General features: G+C 42.4%; 2 protein-coding genes across 6 annotated transcripts; one reads left to right on the top strand and one right to left on the bottom strand.

Annotated features, from left to right (window-relative positions):
• Positions 1-1,171: 1,171 nt before the first annotated feature.
• On the bottom strand, positions 1,172-17,468 carry atg2b (autophagy related 2B). Of its 5 annotated transcripts, XM_058615847.1 has the most exons (45): positions 17,333-17,468; positions 16,983-17,136; positions 16,844-16,870; positions 14,915-15,321; positions 14,478-14,640; positions 14,042-14,194; positions 13,856-13,958; positions 13,395-13,557; positions 13,128-13,307; positions 12,941-13,037; positions 12,664-12,828; positions 12,401-12,552; positions 11,657-11,768; positions 11,173-11,416; positions 10,920-11,082; positions 10,722-10,814; positions 10,424-10,612; positions 9,940-10,210; positions 9,741-9,849; positions 9,461-9,662; positions 9,033-9,175; positions 8,686-8,843; positions 8,385-8,560; positions 8,140-8,290; positions 7,823-8,025; positions 7,522-7,602; positions 7,317-7,423; positions 7,131-7,223; positions 6,973-7,043; positions 6,815-6,891; positions 6,548-6,718; positions 5,896-6,028; positions 5,621-5,820; positions 5,306-5,535; positions 5,099-5,216; positions 4,824-5,015; positions 4,645-4,746; positions 4,454-4,532; positions 4,157-4,367; positions 4,017-4,086; positions 3,849-3,931; positions 3,622-3,743; positions 3,292-3,446; positions 2,468-2,617; positions 1,172-2,379 (listed from the first exon to the last, which is right to left on the bottom strand). In XM_058615847.1, exons 4-45 carry the CDS (start codon positions 15,074-15,076, stop codon positions 2,149-2,151), a joined length of 6,228 nt encoding a protein of 2,075 aa, XP_058471830.1. In that variant the 5' UTR covers positions 15,077-15,321; positions 16,844-16,870; positions 16,983-17,136; positions 17,333-17,468; the 3' UTR covers positions 1,172-2,148. The 5 variants fall into 5 exon arrangements, with proteins under 5 accessions (XP_058471830.1, XP_058471832.1, XP_058471828.1 ...); XM_058615849.1 differs by having other exon boundaries at positions 8,385-8,557; positions 16,983-17,464; XM_058615845.1 differs by having other exon boundaries at positions 16,983-17,463.
• gskip (gsk3b interacting protein) lies at positions 16,204-18,930 on the top strand. Its single transcript, XM_058615860.1, has 3 exons — positions 16,204-16,378; positions 17,639-17,884; positions 17,993-18,930. Exons 2-3 carry the CDS (start codon positions 17,642-17,644, stop codon positions 18,149-18,151), a joined length of 402 nt encoding a protein of 133 aa, XP_058471843.1. The 5' UTR covers positions 16,204-16,378; positions 17,639-17,641; the 3' UTR covers positions 18,152-18,930.
• Positions 18,931-19,537: the final 607 nt, after the last annotated feature.

Genomic DNA, 19,537 nt, shown 5'->3' with positions numbered 1-19,537 from the left:
AACACAAAACGTGACCAGGAACTTCAGAATGTAAACATTAGTGAGCCTTAAATATCTGAACATTCGCCAAAACTATTCACTGTTTAAAACTAAGCATGTTGATGTTATTTCGAGCATCTCGCTGCCCTCATGGGCATATTGACCTTTTTATATTATAGTTATTAGGCTTTTGTCAGTCAGTCAGTCATCATCTACCGCTTTATCCTCAACCAGAGGGTCGCGGGGGGTGCTGTGCCAATCTCAGCTACATCGGGCGATAGGCGGGGTACACCCTGGACAGTTCGCCAGTCCATCGCAGGGCCACACACAGATAGAGACAAACAACCATTCACTCTCACACTCACTCCTATGGTCAATTTGGAGTGTTCAATTTACCTATCCCCACATTGCATGTTTTTGGACTGTGGGAGGAAGCCGGAGTACCCGGAGAGAACCCACGCACACACGGGGAGAACATGCAAACTCCATGCAGAAAGGCCCTTGTTCCAACCGGGGCTCGAACCCGGGTCTTCTCGCTGCAAGGCGAGAGTGCTAACCACTACACCACTGTGTGGCCCTATTAGGCTTTTGTGATGCATTTAATTACTTATTTCAATCACAAATACAAGATAAATATGTGAAGAAAATAGAGTATGAATAAGGGTGTGAAAGCTGCTATACAAATTTTACAAATAAAATTGTTATGGGCCAACATTAAATTCATGCTTATTTATCAAGTTCACTGTAGCAGAAGAAAATAACTTAAATTAAATAAATATGTATTTCATTGTACCTGCGGACTCGGGTGTTCTGGTGGAGACCTTAATGTGTGATGGTTTAATGCCAGTCGTTTCCAAGAGGGAGAGAAGCAGCTGTTTTCCCAGTTGTCCAGCTCCGAGTATCCCCACACATACGTCAGCGCCCTCTGCTGGTGCCACAGTGTGACGCAACCTGTGTGACACATGTATCAGCTTTGCAGTTAAGTCGACCATTGCCAGAGAGTGATGCGGTGAGTACTGACAAGCTTTACCAGAACTTACAAAGTCTCCCCGTTCTGTTGCCATGCCAACACCTACAACTTCCGAGTTACACATTTCAAAATAAAGGTGCATAGTAAAAAAACAAAAACATCGACAACTTTGCCAAACTACTGTCAGATTAAGAAAAGCAATCCACACCAAGTACACTCCACTGTGATGACTTAAACGGTTTTTAATTCCCTTTCATGCCTTTAATACAAATTTAAAACTGTACAAATATGTACAATATATATTCTTTCCGAACATAAAAATCAGCAAATCAAATGTCTGCATTAGCACAACATAGCACACCAAATCATTTTAAATAACACCCCTAGAGACATATGACAGTATGTTGTGCAGGATATGAGGACTTGCTTTAAGATCTTGGGTCGATAAGATGTAGTTTCTTCAACAAGTTTGTATCTACAGAATGAAAATGTGAGCAGCAGATGAACCAAAATAATTTAAACCGTTTCCTTTAAATGTTAAATGCAGCTGTGGTGCGACGGCAGCTCTTGAGAAAATTATACAACACTGATCAAAGCTCAAAATAAAATTAAGGAACTTCAACAAATCAGGTAATCTTGCGATAATCTTGCAAGTAACCCGTCAAAGTGCAGTTTACAGAACTTCTGTGACACATTCAGTTTCTGCATTTGTTCTTACACTAGCATGAAATGTTACACATGAGGATTATTAACAATAAATAACAAGGCCCACGTACAGTACACATTACATAATTTAAGGGCAATTACGCCTATTAGTGTGTCAACACCAGGTGAGCGGATGTAACTACAAACTTGTAAACAAAGCCATTTTGAGGATTAAGCAAATTTTTGTACCTCATGAGACAGTGTGATTTTTTCTTTTTTTTTTTTAAAAGCCATAAAGTCTTCACAGAGATGATGTGGCTCATATGTCCATGATTCTTCATAAATCCCTTTGACTAAACACACAGCCAGACTACGCCGATAACCACAAAGGCACTGTGAGAGAACTGGTAAGCTGACGCAAGCTGAATCGTGGTAGCTCATTTGCCAAAGGATGAACGTATTTACACCAGGTCTCCTACTGCACCTGTGAGATGTTCCTCTTCAGAAATGTCTCCAACATATTAACCAGCAGGAAAAAAATATGGCAACAAAAGTCACTCCTCGCCCTGCCTCCATTTCTGTGACTCCTCCTGGCGAGCGTCAGGGTGAATCTGGTTCCTCATCCCACCTAAGACATTGGAGGTGGCCTCCGTGGCCATAATGAGAGGCTTGACTACAGCTGGTGGTAGCTGACGGAGAACTCCACCCACTGCCCCCGTCATCCCACGCTGCTCATGCTCCCGGGTGGCAGTGTCGTAGATGGTCAGTGCAGTGTCAGTGATCCCCTGTAAATGAAAACACCATGACCCCATCGCACATAAACAATCATTTTGGGGGGAGGGGAATATTAATTTCAACCGCAGCTTTATTTACCTCTTTAACCACAGTATAGGCTTTAGCTACACCTTCTCTCAGGTCCACAGGCTGATGAGCCAGTCCGTAGTGGGAATACCGTTTTAACTTCTTTGTGTCTCGCTCATCTGGGACTGGGGAGACCATGTCGTAGGCCGTCTCTGCTGCTGCCTACAAATCAGACACAACTATTTATTACACTTATGCGTCAGTGAGGCATGTCCAAAAGAAAGCATTTACCCTTGACTTCCCACATTTTCACAATTAAAAAAAAAAAAAACGTATTATACAATAATCTGATTGTATAAATTGTTGTTTCTCATTATCCCAGAATGAACCTTGTGCATTTATATCAGGAGACGAGGCCACCATTTGGGACAACCCTGTTTTTATGGTAGCCCACAATGGACAAATGAACCGTCTTTTGTGTTTTGATGCTAACTGAAGTCTACATACAGTAGGTTCAGAGGTGATGGATATCCAGCTGCAATAGGCAACTTTGCTAGTAAACATTGACCAATTTAATTGTTGCTCTCTAACTTAAAGTTTAAAGACATAAGAGTAGAATATATGCAATCTGAACATCTGTACAGGATATGAATATACTGCTGCACAAATATGTATATTCATATCCTTCACAGATGTTGTACATATTCTACTCTTTTTAAATTGCAACTGCTTCTTTTCACAATTTAATCTGAGTTTAAAATAAGAAATATAAAAATCCTGCTTTGCAAACAAATTCTGATTCAGACAAAGTTGAAGTCACAACACGGATAGTTAAAGGATTTGTGGAAAACACTGTGAATACAGACTTTATATTCAAAGTGAACACGACACTTTACCTGTATTGTGCGCACCATCCTGTTGGTGAGCTCCAGAGCAGCCATAGCAGTCGACGTTCCGAAGGAAGCCGTGCCGCGCTGAAACCCACGGACTATACGACCGTCTTTCCTGTACTGCTCGATCGGGAGCCAGACCAAGTCTCTGAATCCCTGAACTGAACAATACATTCATCGTAAGAACAGTAACAACCTCAGAGAAAAGATAAATGACATTCACTGGGACTTTTTCGTAAAATAATGTGTCCCCCAGCTTCAGAGGCTCAATCTTACTATATTACGAGTTTCGGATTTTTTGATTTTTTATGTCTGAAAACATAAAATTGCTCTCACCCAGCTGTACTAGAGAATGAATAGGTCCAACACCACCCAGTAGACCTGGAAGTTGGTTCTTCTTTATGTCATTTAGCCACTCATTTATTGCATAGGAAAACAGCTTATCCACACCTAACAACCTGGAAGACAGACAAGTGTTATTCAAAATGAAAACTATGTGCTCTTTGTGATTGACACACTTGATATGTTGTGTATTGTTGTGTGTGAAAGTCTGACAAACATACCCTTGTCTGTAGCACAACCGCCTTAGTTTCAGCTCTGAGCAGTTCAGCTGTGTCAAGCCAATGATGATCCCTGCAAATGTTCCCTAAAACACAAGCGGTTATTGAGTCACTGCTGAAGCACCGATAACATAATGTGGAACTCATGTAGATTGCTTTTAGACAATGTACCTGCTCCATTGAAACGTGTTTCCCGTGGTAATCCAAGCGAATTGGAACCTCGGATGTAAATCGGAACTCCCTGTCAGTAAAATAAAAACCTGCTTAATTGTTTCTCTCTATTAATTGAATTGTTTATTTTTAACACTGACCTAAAGAAGATTGGCTGGTCTCTGAAAGAAGGAGCAGAGGTTTCCCCGTCTGTCAATTCCTCCCTGCTAGATGTGGCAAAACCGTTGTGGCTCAAACGTCTCTGAGCAGGGACTGAGATGATCGGCGCCGGGTCCTGGCTGCTGCCAGTGTGCTTTGGGAAACTACAGGAGATCTCAGGGGTAGCTGCTTTCTTTGTAGAAACACAAAAGGCTGCCAAACGAAACATCACCGTGAGCTTGAATTCAAAGTAAGTAAAAGTTTAAAAAAGTACTGTTTATGTGGATTAACCCTTTTACCTTCTTGAGCGGGTGGTGAAAAAAACTCCACTTCAGTAGTCAGACTAGTAAAGAAGTCCTTCAGGAAGAACAGTGCATCCTACAGACAAACAAATCAACAAAAGGGCTGTCTGTTAGAAATGCTACCAAGGATGCTGTATGTGTCCTATCTGTGTAACACTGAAGAAATCATGTGTATTTGGGTCTTGTACCTGATCAATGTTAAGACGAAGAGGCATCAGGGAAACACGCAGACAGCACTCCTGAGGAGCCTGGCCTGACTCTGGACACATGTGCAGCGCCTTAACTGTCAACTACGAGCAAACACACACACAACAGGTTACATTGAGCAGCTGACAAGGTTAATGTGTTAGTGTGTTGCTTTCCTCACCATGTTGGAATGGGCTTTGCGAGGCATTTCTTTGCTCGAGTACAAATAGAGGAACTTGTTCATCTGCGAAGCGGCCAGTCTGTCTCGAATCTCCAGGTCCTGCACAACAAACACCTGCCGTGAAACCGGCTGGTCCGCAGCTGACCCAGAAACCACCGGGGCCTGTGGGTACACCTCGTGTTGAAACCTCACCTGTGGCAACAACAAAAAAAAAGTTGACACAAGGGTTTTACTTTATTATTGCGTGTAAGATAAATAATGAAGAGTAAATCTACTTTGCTGAGCTGGATCTCCATCAGGACGTCAGGCCTCCTTCCTCTTCCACCTCCTGCCCGTCCTGAAGCACTGGCCTGTCTGACTGGAGTTTGAGAAGGGGAGCAGTAAGGTGTAGATCTGTAAGGCAGAGGAAGAAAATAAAAATGAAACAGTCCAGTTTCCTGTGAGTACAATCAAACATTGTGATGCACACTGAAATGCCTCACCCCCGGCTTCTAGCTGGAGATGCTGCAAAGGTTGTACTCCCAAAGTCTTTTCCACCATAAAGGTGCCAGACGACAGAGATCTCCTTGATGAGGTAGCGCACCTCTGGGATGGGAAAGTTCATGGCTACCCGGGTAGAATCACCCCCATCCAGAGGCTGACTGAAATAATCTTCTTTGATTTCCACTGGCTCTGAAGTAAGCTGCTTTACCACTGGCTCGTGATCACGATCCTGAAACAGTGAGGCAACGCAAACTTGACACAAATGCTAAATCACTGCTTCAATGCCATAACAGAATGAAAGCGTGTATCCCAACCTCTCCTCTGGAACCCGGGGTTTCCAAGATACAGAAGTCGTCCGTCTCCTGGGCAAGGGTAGGAACAGGAGTGATGAGTGGAGAGTGAAGCATGGGGTAAGTGGGGCTTGAGCTCTCACTAACATTCCCACTCTCATCCGGGAACAGGAAAAGGTCTGAGCTGGGCGCTTCTTGTTCAGGATTCTGCTCCTCATGTGCACCTGCAGACACGTAAACTGTTTTAGAAACTCACAAAAAAACAGTTTTAACATTCATGGATTGAACAAAGTCCCTACCGTTCTGCTGTGACACTGGCGAATGCTGCCCGTCAGTCTCCTCCATGGCTTCACTCATCAGGTCCTGCAACATCTGCTGCTCCGTCTCAGCGAGCAGGGGGGTCTGAGAGGTGGGCGTGCTGGGAAACTCCGCCTGTCCAAAGATACACTCAGACTAAGCTTCGTTTGACAGGTAGGATTGTGACATGGTTTTATAACGATGACCCCGTTCAGACTTAGTATTAACATCTAACCCGAGTAATCTGATTACAAGTGGACAGCTCAAAGTACAGGTCTTAATGTGTCCTGAATACGTCTTCAGATCATATTACAAAAACCACAATGGGAGGTGGTGTGGGAGCATATGTGGTCACACGGTCGTTTGCATTTGTGAATGCAAATCTGTCCACAGGACACAATAAAGACTACCTAGGACATCCTCTGACCTGCTGTAGTTTCGCAGAGAACTGAAAGCACCTTACCTCTTCACTGAGACCATTCCATTCACATATTTCTTTTTACAGATCGTTACAATCTTTTTTGTCATGTAAAAGCTACATTCATAGAGCTTTGTTTCACCGATCTCCGACACACAAAGACGCACACATCAACACAAAATTCAGACAACACAAACGTTATTTTGCCCTCATGAACAGTAGTCACTGCTGCTGACCTTAGTTCTTTGTTTGGCGCTGCTGTGCTTTGCCTCTGGTTCAGTAGGGGGCAGTAGGTCTCCATAGCTGGCCACATACTGGATAAGGTTCATGAGGGCAGCGCAGGAGTCCGAACATGTTCTGATGTGAATGACGTCACTTGAACACCGCAGCTCGAACCTGGGCTCCAACTATCAGCCAAGAGACAATGACGATGACAATTCATGAAAAAGTGAATCAGTGAAATTCAGTGAAATTATTACTGCCATTTAGAGGAAGACTCCTACCAATTTTCCATCCAACCCTGGTTTGGCAGCTGTAATCCTTAGCTCCAGTGTTCCCATGTCCACAACTTGGACATAGTCTGTGATAAGAAACAATGCAAACATTAAACAAAGCTGCATTTTAAACACATTTAAGAAAATCATCACTAAAATCAACCTACCACGAGCTAGATTAACAGAGACCGCGTTATTCTTGTCCGAGAGGAACAGAGCAGCTTCGTCCAAAATGATCCTGCAAAAACAAATGTTTCTCTAACTCAGCTGCAGTTACATCACTCGTTATTCTTACAGGCTACAACGCCAGTCGACTGTCAAATACCTGAGTGATGAAGAAGAGTGATCCAAAGAGAGGCTGCTGGAGATGCTGAAAGTCTCCACAATGACCAGTGACCGCAGTGGCAGGTAAAGGGGTCTATGAAGAGAAAAACATACACCACAGAAGAATTAAAGCAAAAATAATATTTAACATTAAAAAAGTGAGATAGTGCTTTGAGATATTCTTCACCTGTAGTCTAAAGAGCAGCTCCACATGTGTAAATGAAGGGTGGCGACAGATGTTGGTGGGGCGTAACCCAACACAGGCTCATCAGAAACATTCAGAAAGTCAACTATCTGTTGAACATAAATTAGCAATACTATCGTTATCCTACATGTTATTTAAGGGATTTGTAATATGTAAAAAAAAGATACTTGGCCAATTTCTGTCTTACCTGGTCATACCAACCCAGGCTGGGAGGGACAACTCTGTGCTGAAGTGTGGCTCCTCTCACACCAATGGCAACTAGAAACTCCTACAAAGACACATGTTTAATTTAATATTCTACACCAGGAAATGACCAATTTCAGCAACAAACCAAAAGCAAGCTGATAACACTACCCTACACTGCTGAAAAATTCTCTAAAAAAAAGTCTTATGACAACCAGCACTGCAGATACTGCACTGTTACAAGACACATACTGATTATACAATGGTGATCTAAAGCCACCCTGAAAGTGATTTATGAGTTCTACCTTAATATTACGTTCTGCATTCTGCGATGAGATTTTGACAGCCACGGACACCATGCTGCGCGCCTCCAGACCAATACCCTCTGAAGGCGTTGAGGATCTTTCAGGAGACGTCTCTGATTGGTAGATAGTCGGCTCTAGCCAATGAGGATGTGTCCTGCATGGCAACTTGATGTCTGAGACTGAAGTGCCTCCGTCCATGAGTCCTGAGCAGAAACATCAAACATTGGGACATCAGTGTTATATCAGCATTCACACGATCAACTGATAGCACATATTTTAAATTATGTATTGATAGTAAATTAGCACATTTGATTTACCTTGGTGATACATGCAAATGCTACTGGTGTGGAAACAGATGAAGTGTTGATCTTTATAGCCTTCATACTGCGTTACACTGAAAAGCACTGCGTTTTTCACCTCCAGCCAGAACTCGCCATGCTTGTTTTTCAATACAGTTTTATCCTCCTTCTGTTATGAAAAAAAGGGATAAAAACTGTCTATTAAAAAAAACAGTTATTAATGAATAAACCTGTGAACAGTGATTAATTCAACATAAGTTTACCTTAGCATTAGTTTGAAGAGCCACCAAGCCATGATTGACACTGAGGATGACAGAGAACAGGCTCTGGGAGGTCTTGCTTTGAGCTTTGTGCTTTTTCTTTTTACGAGACCCGTGGCCCATGTCAGAGGCAGGAGGGTAGTAGTGCATGTTCTCTTCCTCTGAGCCGCTGGAGTCTTCTAAATGCATAAAAAAAGCAAGTCTATGAAGTGTTTAAAAACTGCAGTTTTACTTAACGTCACACTCATCTTTACTACAATATTTCCAGTTTTCAAAATCATGCGAAAGGTTTGTGCTGCCTCACCCTCAGGTCCAGTCGAGCGGAACTGGCTGAAGCTGTCCTTAGTGTAAGTGTGAATCAACTGGCTGGCAACTGAGAGGCCAACTCCATACGGCATACTCTCAACTGTCTCCACCGGAGATGGAGCGGTGGGCTCCCACAGCAGCAGGTCATTATTTATCCTAAAACATAATTCATTATAATATAATATAATCAGTTTAGATGTAGCGAAGCTCCATATAAATGTCTGGCTTGCAGTAAAACCCAGACTTTGTGTCTTTCTGTTGCAACTCCAAACCATAATAAACACTCATTTGTTTAGATGCTCATTAGTTGCCATCTTGCAATTTAACATAAGACTTATTTCATACCTGTTGTGTAGTTTTTCATAAAATGTCTTGCTGGGGAGAGCTAATTGCACATTGGGGAAACACAACTCAAGGATGAAGCGCGAGTTGCTCATGGTTTTTTCCTGGAACTCCGTCATCTCAGCAACATCACCAGGTATGATCATCTGGGATAAAAAACAACAACACAAAAACACTTTTTACACATCGATCAGACAGCCTTGCTACCAGTAACCACTATCCAACGTGAGTGGAGAGTTAGACATCTTGTATAAAGATATCAGACATGCATAATATTATCAGGTGATACATTGGATAATTTCTAAGCCAAATATTAAGCACATCTTCTAAGCTCCACAGAAGTCAGGGTTTAAAGGAAAAACAATACAGAGACATAACGCACACAGGACCATGCTGTTGTTTGACGAAATAGCCCTTTAGCCATTACTCACCTCTTCATTCTCATACATAACTCTACGTGAAGAAAAGGGTGATGGCTCTGGTTTCCCAAAGTCACACACATCCTTCAGTGAATGAGCGGCTCCTTCCTCTTCTTCCTCCTCAAGAGAATGATCCTCGGCGCCCTCATCATCTTCAGCCGTCACACGCTCGAGGATTGAGTGGACCGCCGTGGGGTTCATCCTCAGCACAACCCTGCTCACACAAAATTAACATCAACGACAGCTTGTGCTGAACTGACGGAACAGTTTGAGGTATGTCGGCTCGACCTACCTCGGCCAGTCAAACTTTACACTTTCAGATGTTGCCATGTCTCCATCCATGGTGTGGGACACTCTGAGGAACCGGGCAGCTGGTTGATCCGGATCCTCCTGGAACTTTCCTGTTGAAATAAGACGGCAAAAGCATAGAGCAGTTAAAGAGAAGCTGTGTTCTGAAAAATATCTTTACCGGGAAATTTTCGCCTACATACCAATAAGGTCCCTAAAGGTGAGTTCCATCTTGGTTTGCTCAGAGCTGCCACCCATGAACTCGGTTTTCACTTCCAGGTCTTCAAACTCCATGTAAAGCACTTCCTTCTGCAGCGACTTCTTGAACCAAGGGCCCCTCTCCTGATCTGAGCGCAGGTCAGGGATGGGGAAGCGAACTGCAAGACCCAGCACCGGTGCACTTACAGTCAGCGATACATGACAGTTGGTTGGAGTGTGGCTGTCGTCGAGGAAAACCTCGGTGAAGGCTTTGTGCTGTGAAATGAATAAGAGACACAAGATGAGAAGCGGTGTCGAGGCAATAAACTATTCTTTGCATAAATCAAAGAATAAGTCAGAAGAGAATGAAAGTGGGGAGTGTTGTGAAAGAGTTTGTGGATGGGAAAATGAAGGGAGAGTGGGCGTGTCCTCCAATAGAAGTACACAAAGGAAACTTCAAAGAAAAATTCCTGCTTAATGTTTTCTTACCAGGCTGACATGTTTATTATAGGACGTATACATGTGGGAGGCCATCATGTCTGTGGTGGCCAGCTTCTGAGGTTGTAGCAGTGAGTTGAGACGGTCTACAATGCTGATGTCCAACTCACACCGAATTGGGCCCAGTTCCACCTGGATCTCAGCTTTCCTGGGAATGGTGCTGAAGCGAACCTGGCCACCCTGCTCAGAGAAGCACAGGGCTGACTGAGTGAATGCAAGATGACACACAAATGCTTTTTCCGCATCATTAAATGTGGTGGTTTAATATTGGATGCACAAAGGCTGTTACCTGAGGGCCCCTGCGCTCAGCCAGTTTGTAAAGCAGGTGAAGGCAGGTGGTAAGCTGCGCTTCAGCAGTGGCTGTGGTGTCAAATGTCAGGAGCTGATGTGTGACAGAGAAACCAGTTAGAAACACTAAAAATAATATGCAGTCTGCATGTGAGTACACGCAGTGCTTAACTTAACTAAGTAAAGTTCAGGCTCTAACCTCAGTATACTGAATGCCTCTTTGGGATCCACCAATGACAGTTTCAGAGGGGAAGAGGCACTCCAGAAATTCCATCTGGTTAACAGACAAGTCGGTGCTGAAAGTCCTCAAACTGGTTCCTTGACAGTGTTCATAGGTTATCTTCAAACCCTGGCCAACAAACCTGTAAATTTAAGCCCAGGTGAGACAGGTATTTTCACTCAAACCACAACAAATTCAACTTCGAACCATGGTGATTAATATAGAAGGGCACCTGAGGTGGTCATGAGGACAAGCCTGATTAAACGCTGTCCGAGACAGGAGGAAAGCCACTGGGGGAAGGAGGCCTGGGCCAACCATGCTGAAGAAGTGTGCAGCAATAGGACCAAGGGGACTAGGAGCTGCATCTGGTGGTGGCAGTGGGTCTATGTGGAGGACAGAGACAGCCAGGCTGCCCAGTGTCAGCCTCAACACCAGCTCTGGCCTTGACTCATCAGCATGGGTTTTGGATGGGTGGGCTGCAGATAGATAGAACAAACATACCCAAAATTTGAATTTACACTCTAGTTTCAACAAAAACAGGTGACAAAAAACAGCTGTTATCACTGATCATTAGGACTCTAATAACACAGAATTGTAAGGTTTCAATGAAAACAGGCAAGCATTATACCTCTCAAAGCACATAGATAAGGGACTAGTGTCTAATAACGTGTAGAAGAATGTAAAAAATAGCTAGATTGTCATATTGTTGTACTTACAGGTCTGTCTCGGTAATTTTTGATGAAGTTGTGAATCCCGTGACGAGGCGGGGGTTTCATTGGGCAGTCTCTCTCTTTGTCGTGGTACATCCATGTAATCATCCCACAGACCCTATGAATGAAGATATAATGGCACATTTGAGAGCTGCAATTCATCCAGAATATTTTCACCACATAAGCTACAACACATAAGACAATCAAAACCAGATCACGACATACACCCAGCTACATTTTATTCCCACTAATGCAGTACTTGGACCTCAACTGACTCACTATCACATCTATAGCACATTGCCTTGGACATCCTCTTTCTATTGGCATTAGCAATACATCTTTTGCATTTTTACTGATATATTTTGCATTTCCATTGCTGCTGCTGCTGCTGGTGTGTGTGGGGTTGAAGCCTGTCAAACGATTAACAGACTGACAGACAGACGGATATATCTTGCATTTCTAATCTGAGGAGTCTATGCTACATAAACTGGTGTTTTTTTTTTAACAAAGCACATTCAAGTATGTAATTTACTATGGTGGTTGCCATGGTAACCCCATATCAAAAGGAGGGTGGCATCTGTCTCCATTCAATTGTCCATGTGAAACACAATGTGCCCTTAGTAGGACATCTACCAGGTTTGAAGCCTGTCAAGCCACCTGTTGGACTGTATTGTGATTAACATTCGGACAGGTGGACAGACAAACAATCCCTTTAATTAATAGATGCGTCTGCATCACTTTCAAACTTACTGTTGCATTTCCAGAGGGGGATTCTCCTGGGGAAGCAGAGTAGTTGCTATTAAGTGACAAATCCAAGTCAACAGTGGGTGGGTCACCCAGAGGTGGGAGGGATGACAAACTGTGAGACATGTCCATATCAGCCATTGAAAAGAACACATCATCTATACCAGCAACCAAAAATAAAGAAAAAGACAGTTTTATTAACAAGGACCTTTTATGACATTTAACTTGTGAAAAATTAAAAGGGTTATAGGATGGTATTTGAGTCCAACCTCGACTTGACACGGTTCTGGTGGTCTGGCTCTCGAAGAGTTCAGGGTCTGATCCTGGCAGGGCAGTGTCCTTCTTCAGACAGCGGTTGAGTTCCATATGAAGTCGATACTCATCTTCCTGCTGTATGGGTCGACTCTTTCTATCTTTAGCCCATTCCTGTGCACCTTCAAACAAAGAACAAGACAATACTCTGTTTGCCCCATTTAGAAAAATCTGACTAGATGGCATTTTAGCCTCATTTGATGCAAATCATAAATCAATCAGATTGGGGCTCACATCCACCAGAGAAAGCTCCAAACAAGTCCAGAAGTAGATGGACTTGACGTGGGGACAGCAGAAAAATTAGAGTATCGATATGTCCAACAACATCCAGCTGAAAAGCAAAGCATGCCACACATTATCCTTAGTGTATTATACTATATTGGGGTCATAGTTTTTTTTTTTTATTACAAATGTAATCTACCTTTGCTCCAGGCATTGCAAGGTTGTTTTTAAGAGTGAGGGACAACTCAATTCTACCACCAAGGCTCCCAATCTGCACAGGTTCAAATGGAGTTGTAGAAGATACACGCTCCGTGAACTGGGGGTGAGGCTCACAAATTATTTTGGGATTCCAGCTAGGGGAGAGCTTGGGCTCAGTTTCCTACAACAGAAAATACACCTTTTTTTAAAAAGATAAACACATAAGTATTTGATGCTTATTTCAATCTCAAAGACTCACTACACCAACCGTTGGAGTTGGGGAGGATTTACATCCTGCTCGAGATGCATCTGAAAATTCATCCCAAAATATGGTGACACCTTCCATCTGCAGGTTTTTGTGTGCAAATGTGGTTGGCTGATGCACATTCACATTTGAACTCTCCTCACCAGTTTCATCCCGGTAAACAATCCTGAAAGCAACCACAGAATGTGGTTAGACAAAGGCCTACAGTATGACACTAATTTATTATGTGACATCATCCATATCATTAGATAGAGCCATTCTAATACCCACAGTAATGATTCTCTCCGTTTCTCCATATTTACAAACCTTTTATTTTTTTTTGCAAATTATAGGTTTAAATGTAAGACAAAAAAATAACATTGGCTATTATTGTCAGTTAGTTTTACCTGGAATGAATTATTATTTGTTAGTTTTTTGTAATATTATGGAAAGCTAGCTCTTCTCCCTCTAATGAGCAAACTTACTTGTTGATTCGAATTTCAAGAGCAATCCCAGTTTTTGAATTTTCCGGTATATGTTCGATTCTCAGAACGGTGTCCAAAAATGTCACTTTGACCCTTCTCAAAACTAGAAGAAAAAAGAAAACAGAATGAATGCAATACAAAGTTAACATCCTAAAATGTCTTCTAATATTATGATGATAATATTACCTGTCTCTATTGTTTCTGCAAACTTCTCTAGTCCCTCAAAGGGCTGGAAGCTCTCTCCCATATCATCTGTCAGTTTTTGGCTGAGACATTCTTTAGCAAGCTGCAAGCTGCTTGTCATGAAACTGGACCAGTACATGGGTTCAAGACCAGATGCTAGGAAAAAATAGACAGAGGTGATTTATTAATTTAGCTTTTCAGTACAACTACAGTGCTGTGCAAATGTCTTGGGCCACCATTAGACTTGTTGTTTCAGCAACGCAATAATGACCATACAGAATTTCTGTATGTATCACTTATTGGAACACATCCAGAAAATACAGACATAAAAGCAAGAAAGCTGGTGGTGCCCTGAGAGTTCTGCACAGTACTGTAGGTCTTATGTGAAAAGAGTTTTCTCAACAATTCTTTAGTTTACAGAGTGTTGTAGAGGCCTTACCCACTCTCGGTCTAGGTCTGAGTGCCATCTCTAACCCTTTGATCTCTAGAGAACAATTTTCCTGTAGCAGAGCTGCCCATGGGACTGTCAGAGAAATTGTCTGGATGAACCCTGCAATTACTTCAAAGGGGGCATCCGCCGTCTCAAGGAGTTCATTGAGAGACTAAAGAACAAGGTACAACACAGAGGCTTCACTTAGTCCTGAGAACATTCTGCATTTTCATCAGATACATTTATTTTTTGTTATGGGCCCTTTCCCAGCAGCCATTTTGACATGTTTTCGCAGGAAAAGCACATATGACAGTGACAGTGAACCAATGTGCACCCTGAAACTGAGGAGGCTAATCAGCCATCATTAGTATAATAATTTACCTGTGATTTGCCTACTGTCAACTGTCAAAATGACTGCTGTTCAAAGGGCCATTTACTAAACATACCCATTTATCCAATGGCACTTGGGCAAGTGATCCAGTGCCTTGGTAGAGGTCTAAGCTCAGCTGATCCAAGCTCAGCTTCTCCTGCAGGAAGTTGCCAAGGTACCGATGCAAGAGGTACCTGCAGGCCCGCTTCTTGATAGACTCCGAAAATGGCCAAGGCATCTTAACTCAACAGGTGTAAAGTACACAGGCAATGAAAGGGATTTGGTAGCACCACAGTTGAGCTGCTATAGCAACTGAAACAGCTGTAATCGCTAGTGTTACTGAAGCGTCATCCTGTCGATTTGAAGACATGAAGAAATCGTGAGTTCAAGCATCCTTCGTATCCCAAGCTGTGGGACACTTTACAGGATGTGTTGACAATCACAGATGTGTGTGGAAATTGGTCCGACTCCAGTTTGCTGCTCCTGAAGGAAACACATATGATGCCCCCTTTGAAATGTGACACTGAACACAAGTTGAGACTGGACAAATATGTTGACAACACAGCCGAAACCAAAAGGTAGAACCTGAAAACAACTGAGTAATGCTAAGCTAACAAGAACAACGTTATATTATGACTGATCGGCGTTGTAATATTGAGCAATTAAAATTGTCCCGTGTTATTCCGAGCACACATCCCCCCCCCTCATTTGAGCAATAATTAACGTGACAGACGCTCTTGCGAAACAACGGTTAATATAACACAGCGTAGGGTTGGTGTTCGATATCTGCCCTGGTCCGTGTTTAAATAAACAGAGCTGTCATCGACGCCAGGAGACGGGAGCTGCGTTTCGACTGCTACTAGCTAAACAAAGGCATGTCATTAAGCTATCTAGCCGGTTAGCAAGTGTGAGACTAGCTCGGTTAGCTTGCCTATAAAAAACCACTACTGTCGGCGGGTTGAGGGCACACTAGCTGCTAACGGCGGGGGCTAAGGTTGTAGCAGTATTTCCTTGCTAGTTAGCTGACATGAAAGCCAGCGTTTCTCCAAGTTATCTCACACGTGTGGTATTAGATAACACATGCACACAAACAAAATGCACTACACGCATATATATTCAGAGCAAGATACGTCTACTTGCATGCGTTGGTGGGATACGCTGAGGACATAGTACAAGCTCCTAGGTTACCTTCTGATGGAGTTGTTTACAAACACTTTCATGACTCCGCACAGACCAAGCCTACGCACACTGCCGGAAAGGATTGGACAATGACGTCATGATACGGCGGCTCGTGCGGGACATGGCGCACACTTTGTCTTTGTTCATTGTTCAACGCAGTTAGTTTTCGGCTGAAGCAGATGAGCAATAAACAATGAGCAATTAGCGTTATAATTTGTTGTGATTTTTTTTAGCAGTTTAAAAACCATAGCTTTAACAATTATCGAACGCGGGGTGTCGCCCATTTGGCTGAACCTTGCCCCCACAGCCCAGAGTGGGCTGGAAGCTTCCACAAGCCGGAAGAACCCAAGCAGCAGAGGAGGTGAGCATAATCAACGCAGTTTTTTTAGAAAGGGATTTTGATTACACACTCAAATCGAGCGATTGTAACTTTCAAATGAATGTCACATATATATTTACATACAAACAACATGTTTGAAACGAGCCTGGGGCCTGCGGTGCAGCCAATTGCTACGCCACTGCAGTTAAGTGTCCCCGCTGTCAATTCTCTTACGACAAAAAACAGCAGATATTTACTGTCTACGTTAGCGATAGACGATAAACCTGAATAATTGTGTGATTAAGCAAATGTATAACAACTCTAATCGAGTCAGTGACGATCGGTAATGATGTGTAAAGCCAGTAACTACCACCACGATGATGCCGCATTAGCAGGTTTAGCTTGCATGCTTGTTTGCTCTGGCCAAACTTTCCCTATGTAATTTGTGCATTTCCCAAGATATGGGAAATATTTTATTGTGTGTGTGTGTGTGTATTCTTTGCCTACTTTTGAGTTGTCCTCTCCATTCATTTCCTAGGAGGAAAAAAAGTTGCAGAAAATGTTAAATATGTCCAAAAGTAAAATCTGTATCAAATATTTTGACAATATGAATTGTTGAATGGCTGAAATATGTAGGAGGTTGCACCAGAAAAAAATCCAGCGTCTAATACAATAATTGTTGATTCATCTGTAGTCATTAGAATGAAACTACGCTACTGATGCAATAACCATTCGATGCCATTGCATTCAGCAATGAGTATTTATGTTTTTGCCTTTAATCTGCTCTCTCCATACATTTCCTATGAGAAAAGTTGCAGAAAAAGTTATACATTTATTATGTCATGAACAAGCCAAACGTTTTGATATGCAAATTGAGGAAATAAAGAAAACAGGAAAATAGCCTGTGATATAAAAATGAAGGGACAGGTCAAGTGATCAATAGTTAAATAGGGGCTTTTCATTCTAGATCCTGCAAAGAAAAAGAAAAGCTCTCACTTTCACGTGAAGAGGTGATGGGCCATTCTTTGATCAGGAGGATGCGATTTGCGACCAGTATCTTGAGACTGATTACTCGTTTCTGGACATGTTGAATCCTTGGTTGCTTTGCCTTTCACGGTCCGAATTCAACTAGAACTTTTTCCCCAGAGAACGCAGTTGGGAACGCTGAGTTTTTGTGTTGCCTTTGATGTGTGCATAACTTTGCTTGCCTTTCAAGTGCCCTCTCCAGAAGAAAATAGAATTTAGACATAAGTACTGTATGTCTAACGTCTGAGCTTCATCCAAGTATATGTTCTGTTACAGGTGATGGAGATAGACTGTCAACCTGAGGAGTCCATCGTCTCCTCATTTGACGACGACAGTGTTGAGCTCGGTGACGTCAAGGACATGAGATTGGAGGCAGAAGCAGTCGTCAATGATGTACTGTTTGCCGTCACTGAAATGCATGTGTCACAAAGTCTGACCCGTGCATCGGATGTGGCCTTTATAAATGTGGAAACAAGAGAGGGGAACCGATACTGTCTGGAGCTCACAGAGGCGGGGCTGAGGGTAAGAGTGACCCTCAGTGGAATTGTTAAATATATCGTCATATGCACTTACAATACCCCAAGTTATGCGCAAGGTTTTACAATGAAGCTCTCCCTTTTACCAACACAGGTGGTGGGCTATGACTTCAATCAAGTGGACGAGGATTTGAACAACCAGTATCATGAGACCGTTTACTCGCTTTTGGACACACTCAGTCCGGGTTACAGGGAAGCCTTTGGGAATGCTTTGCTTCAGCGACTGGAGAGGCTGAAGCAAAGTGGACGATAAAACACAACCAACCCAAATTCGGCTTTTTTGAAAATTACTTTATTTTATTCATTGTAAAAGACGACCTTTGGGGAGAACAAAGTACTAAATGTGGGGGAAAAAGTGTCAAACGGGCAGAAGCTGTGGGTTTGTATTTGGATATGAGCCAATAACCAAGTCTAGTCAAATCTTATGCGACACTCACCTGTCTAGTTTCCTCTACAATGGAGCACCCTGTCCTATCAGTGTTGCTTTGTTGAGTTTCATACCATTGAATGACTGTTTGATACGCAATGTCAGTGACTGCTGGGGATTGACTGTATGGTTGCAACATCGTGATGTTGACTTAAAACTGTGGAAAGATCTTGCAGCTTCCATGTGTTACAGATTTGTATCTGCACACCATTTACATATCTGCACAATTTATACTCAAATGAGAGAAAGCAGCAGCTAGCATTTTCCCCTTATGCCCTGCTTGCACTCAAGCTGCGACCTGGTGTCTGATCTCTGCTCAGACCTACTCAAATAGTTCTCATTTCAGGTGTCTCAGTGAAAGAGCCAAAGCTATATTCTTTGTTACTCACACTGCCTTAATGATTAACTTTTGGTATCAATTACAGAAATATTTTTTTCAGGAGACGGGGTTGTCATTCACGTAAGTAGGTCAAACAATGACAATCTGTTTCGAACGTTCTGGTTATTTGAAGTATTCAGAATTAGAGTTCTTTTCATTGCATCTGAAGCTTACGTACTTTTCAAACATTTGCTGTAAAATTAAAGCTACCCTTGTGAAAGTATAAGTATTTTGTTGTGGTCTTTGCTTCAAACAGTTGATTTAAAAACTTGTAAATGTGGTTTGCTTATGATTCTACTTCAGTCAAGCTTTGGTGAACTTGCCCCCCCTTTACAGTCACCAATATTTGCTGCTGGCCTTTGCTTGGACCAGTAAAATTAAAGAAATGTGATCAGTATTCACTTGTTCCAGTATAGTCTTACCACCTCAAAGCTATTCTTAACCAGAGTTTACCTGAGTATCACCATGACAATATAATCAAAGGCAACAGCTCAATGTTTGCCCATGCTAAATGCATCTTCAAAAGGACACTACAAAACAATTCACTGGGCTAGTGGCTAAAAAAGTCACAACCTGGTTAAGTTACATTTTAGGTGTTTTTTTTTTTTATTATTAGGTGGCAAAAGATCAGATATTACATTTAGAAAAAAGTTACAGCATTCACCTTTTGACTACACAGCAGCCAGCAAGTTATTTGCATAATAGTGGAAGGAAGTAAATGTTAGCAGCTTATTCTACCATCAAAACTCACAGCAATAATTAAACCACTGCATTAGTAGGATTTCCAGGGTGTATCATAAGTAGAAGAAATACTTATTAAAATCAGTTTGACG

The sequence above is a fragment of the Solea solea genome, chromosome 18 (genome assembly GCF_958295425.1).
Source record: "Solea solea chromosome 18, fSolSol10.1, whole genome shotgun sequence".
Taxonomy (NCBI): domain Eukaryota; kingdom Metazoa; phylum Chordata; class Actinopteri; order Pleuronectiformes; family Soleidae; genus Solea; species Solea solea.
The sequence above is the reverse complement of the archived record's forward strand: the minus strand, read 5'-3'. Positions and strand labels throughout refer to the sequence as shown.

Bases quoted from the DNA above. Each gene is read 5' to 3' on its own strand.
- gskip (XM_058615860.1), top strand. From the start codon at position 17,642: ATGGAGATAGACTGTCAACCTGAGGAGTCCATCGTCTCCTCATTTGAC. The intron at 17,885-17,992 runs GTAAGAGTGACC...TTACCAACACAG, and splicing joins TCACAGAGGCGGGGCTGAGG to GTGGTGGGCTATGACTTCAA.
- atg2b (XM_058615847.1), bottom strand. From the start codon at position 15,076: ATGCCTTGGCCATTTTCGGAGTCTATCAAGAAGCGGGCCTGCAGGTAC. The intron at 8,291-8,384 runs GTAAACTTATGT...TTTTCATAACAG, and splicing joins CTCTTCAAACTAATGCTAAG to AAGGAGGATAAAACTGTATT. The intron at 4,368-4,453 runs GTAAAAGGGTTA...TTCGTTTGGCAG, and splicing joins TTCACCACCCGCTCAAGAAG to CCTTTTGTGTTTCTACAAAG.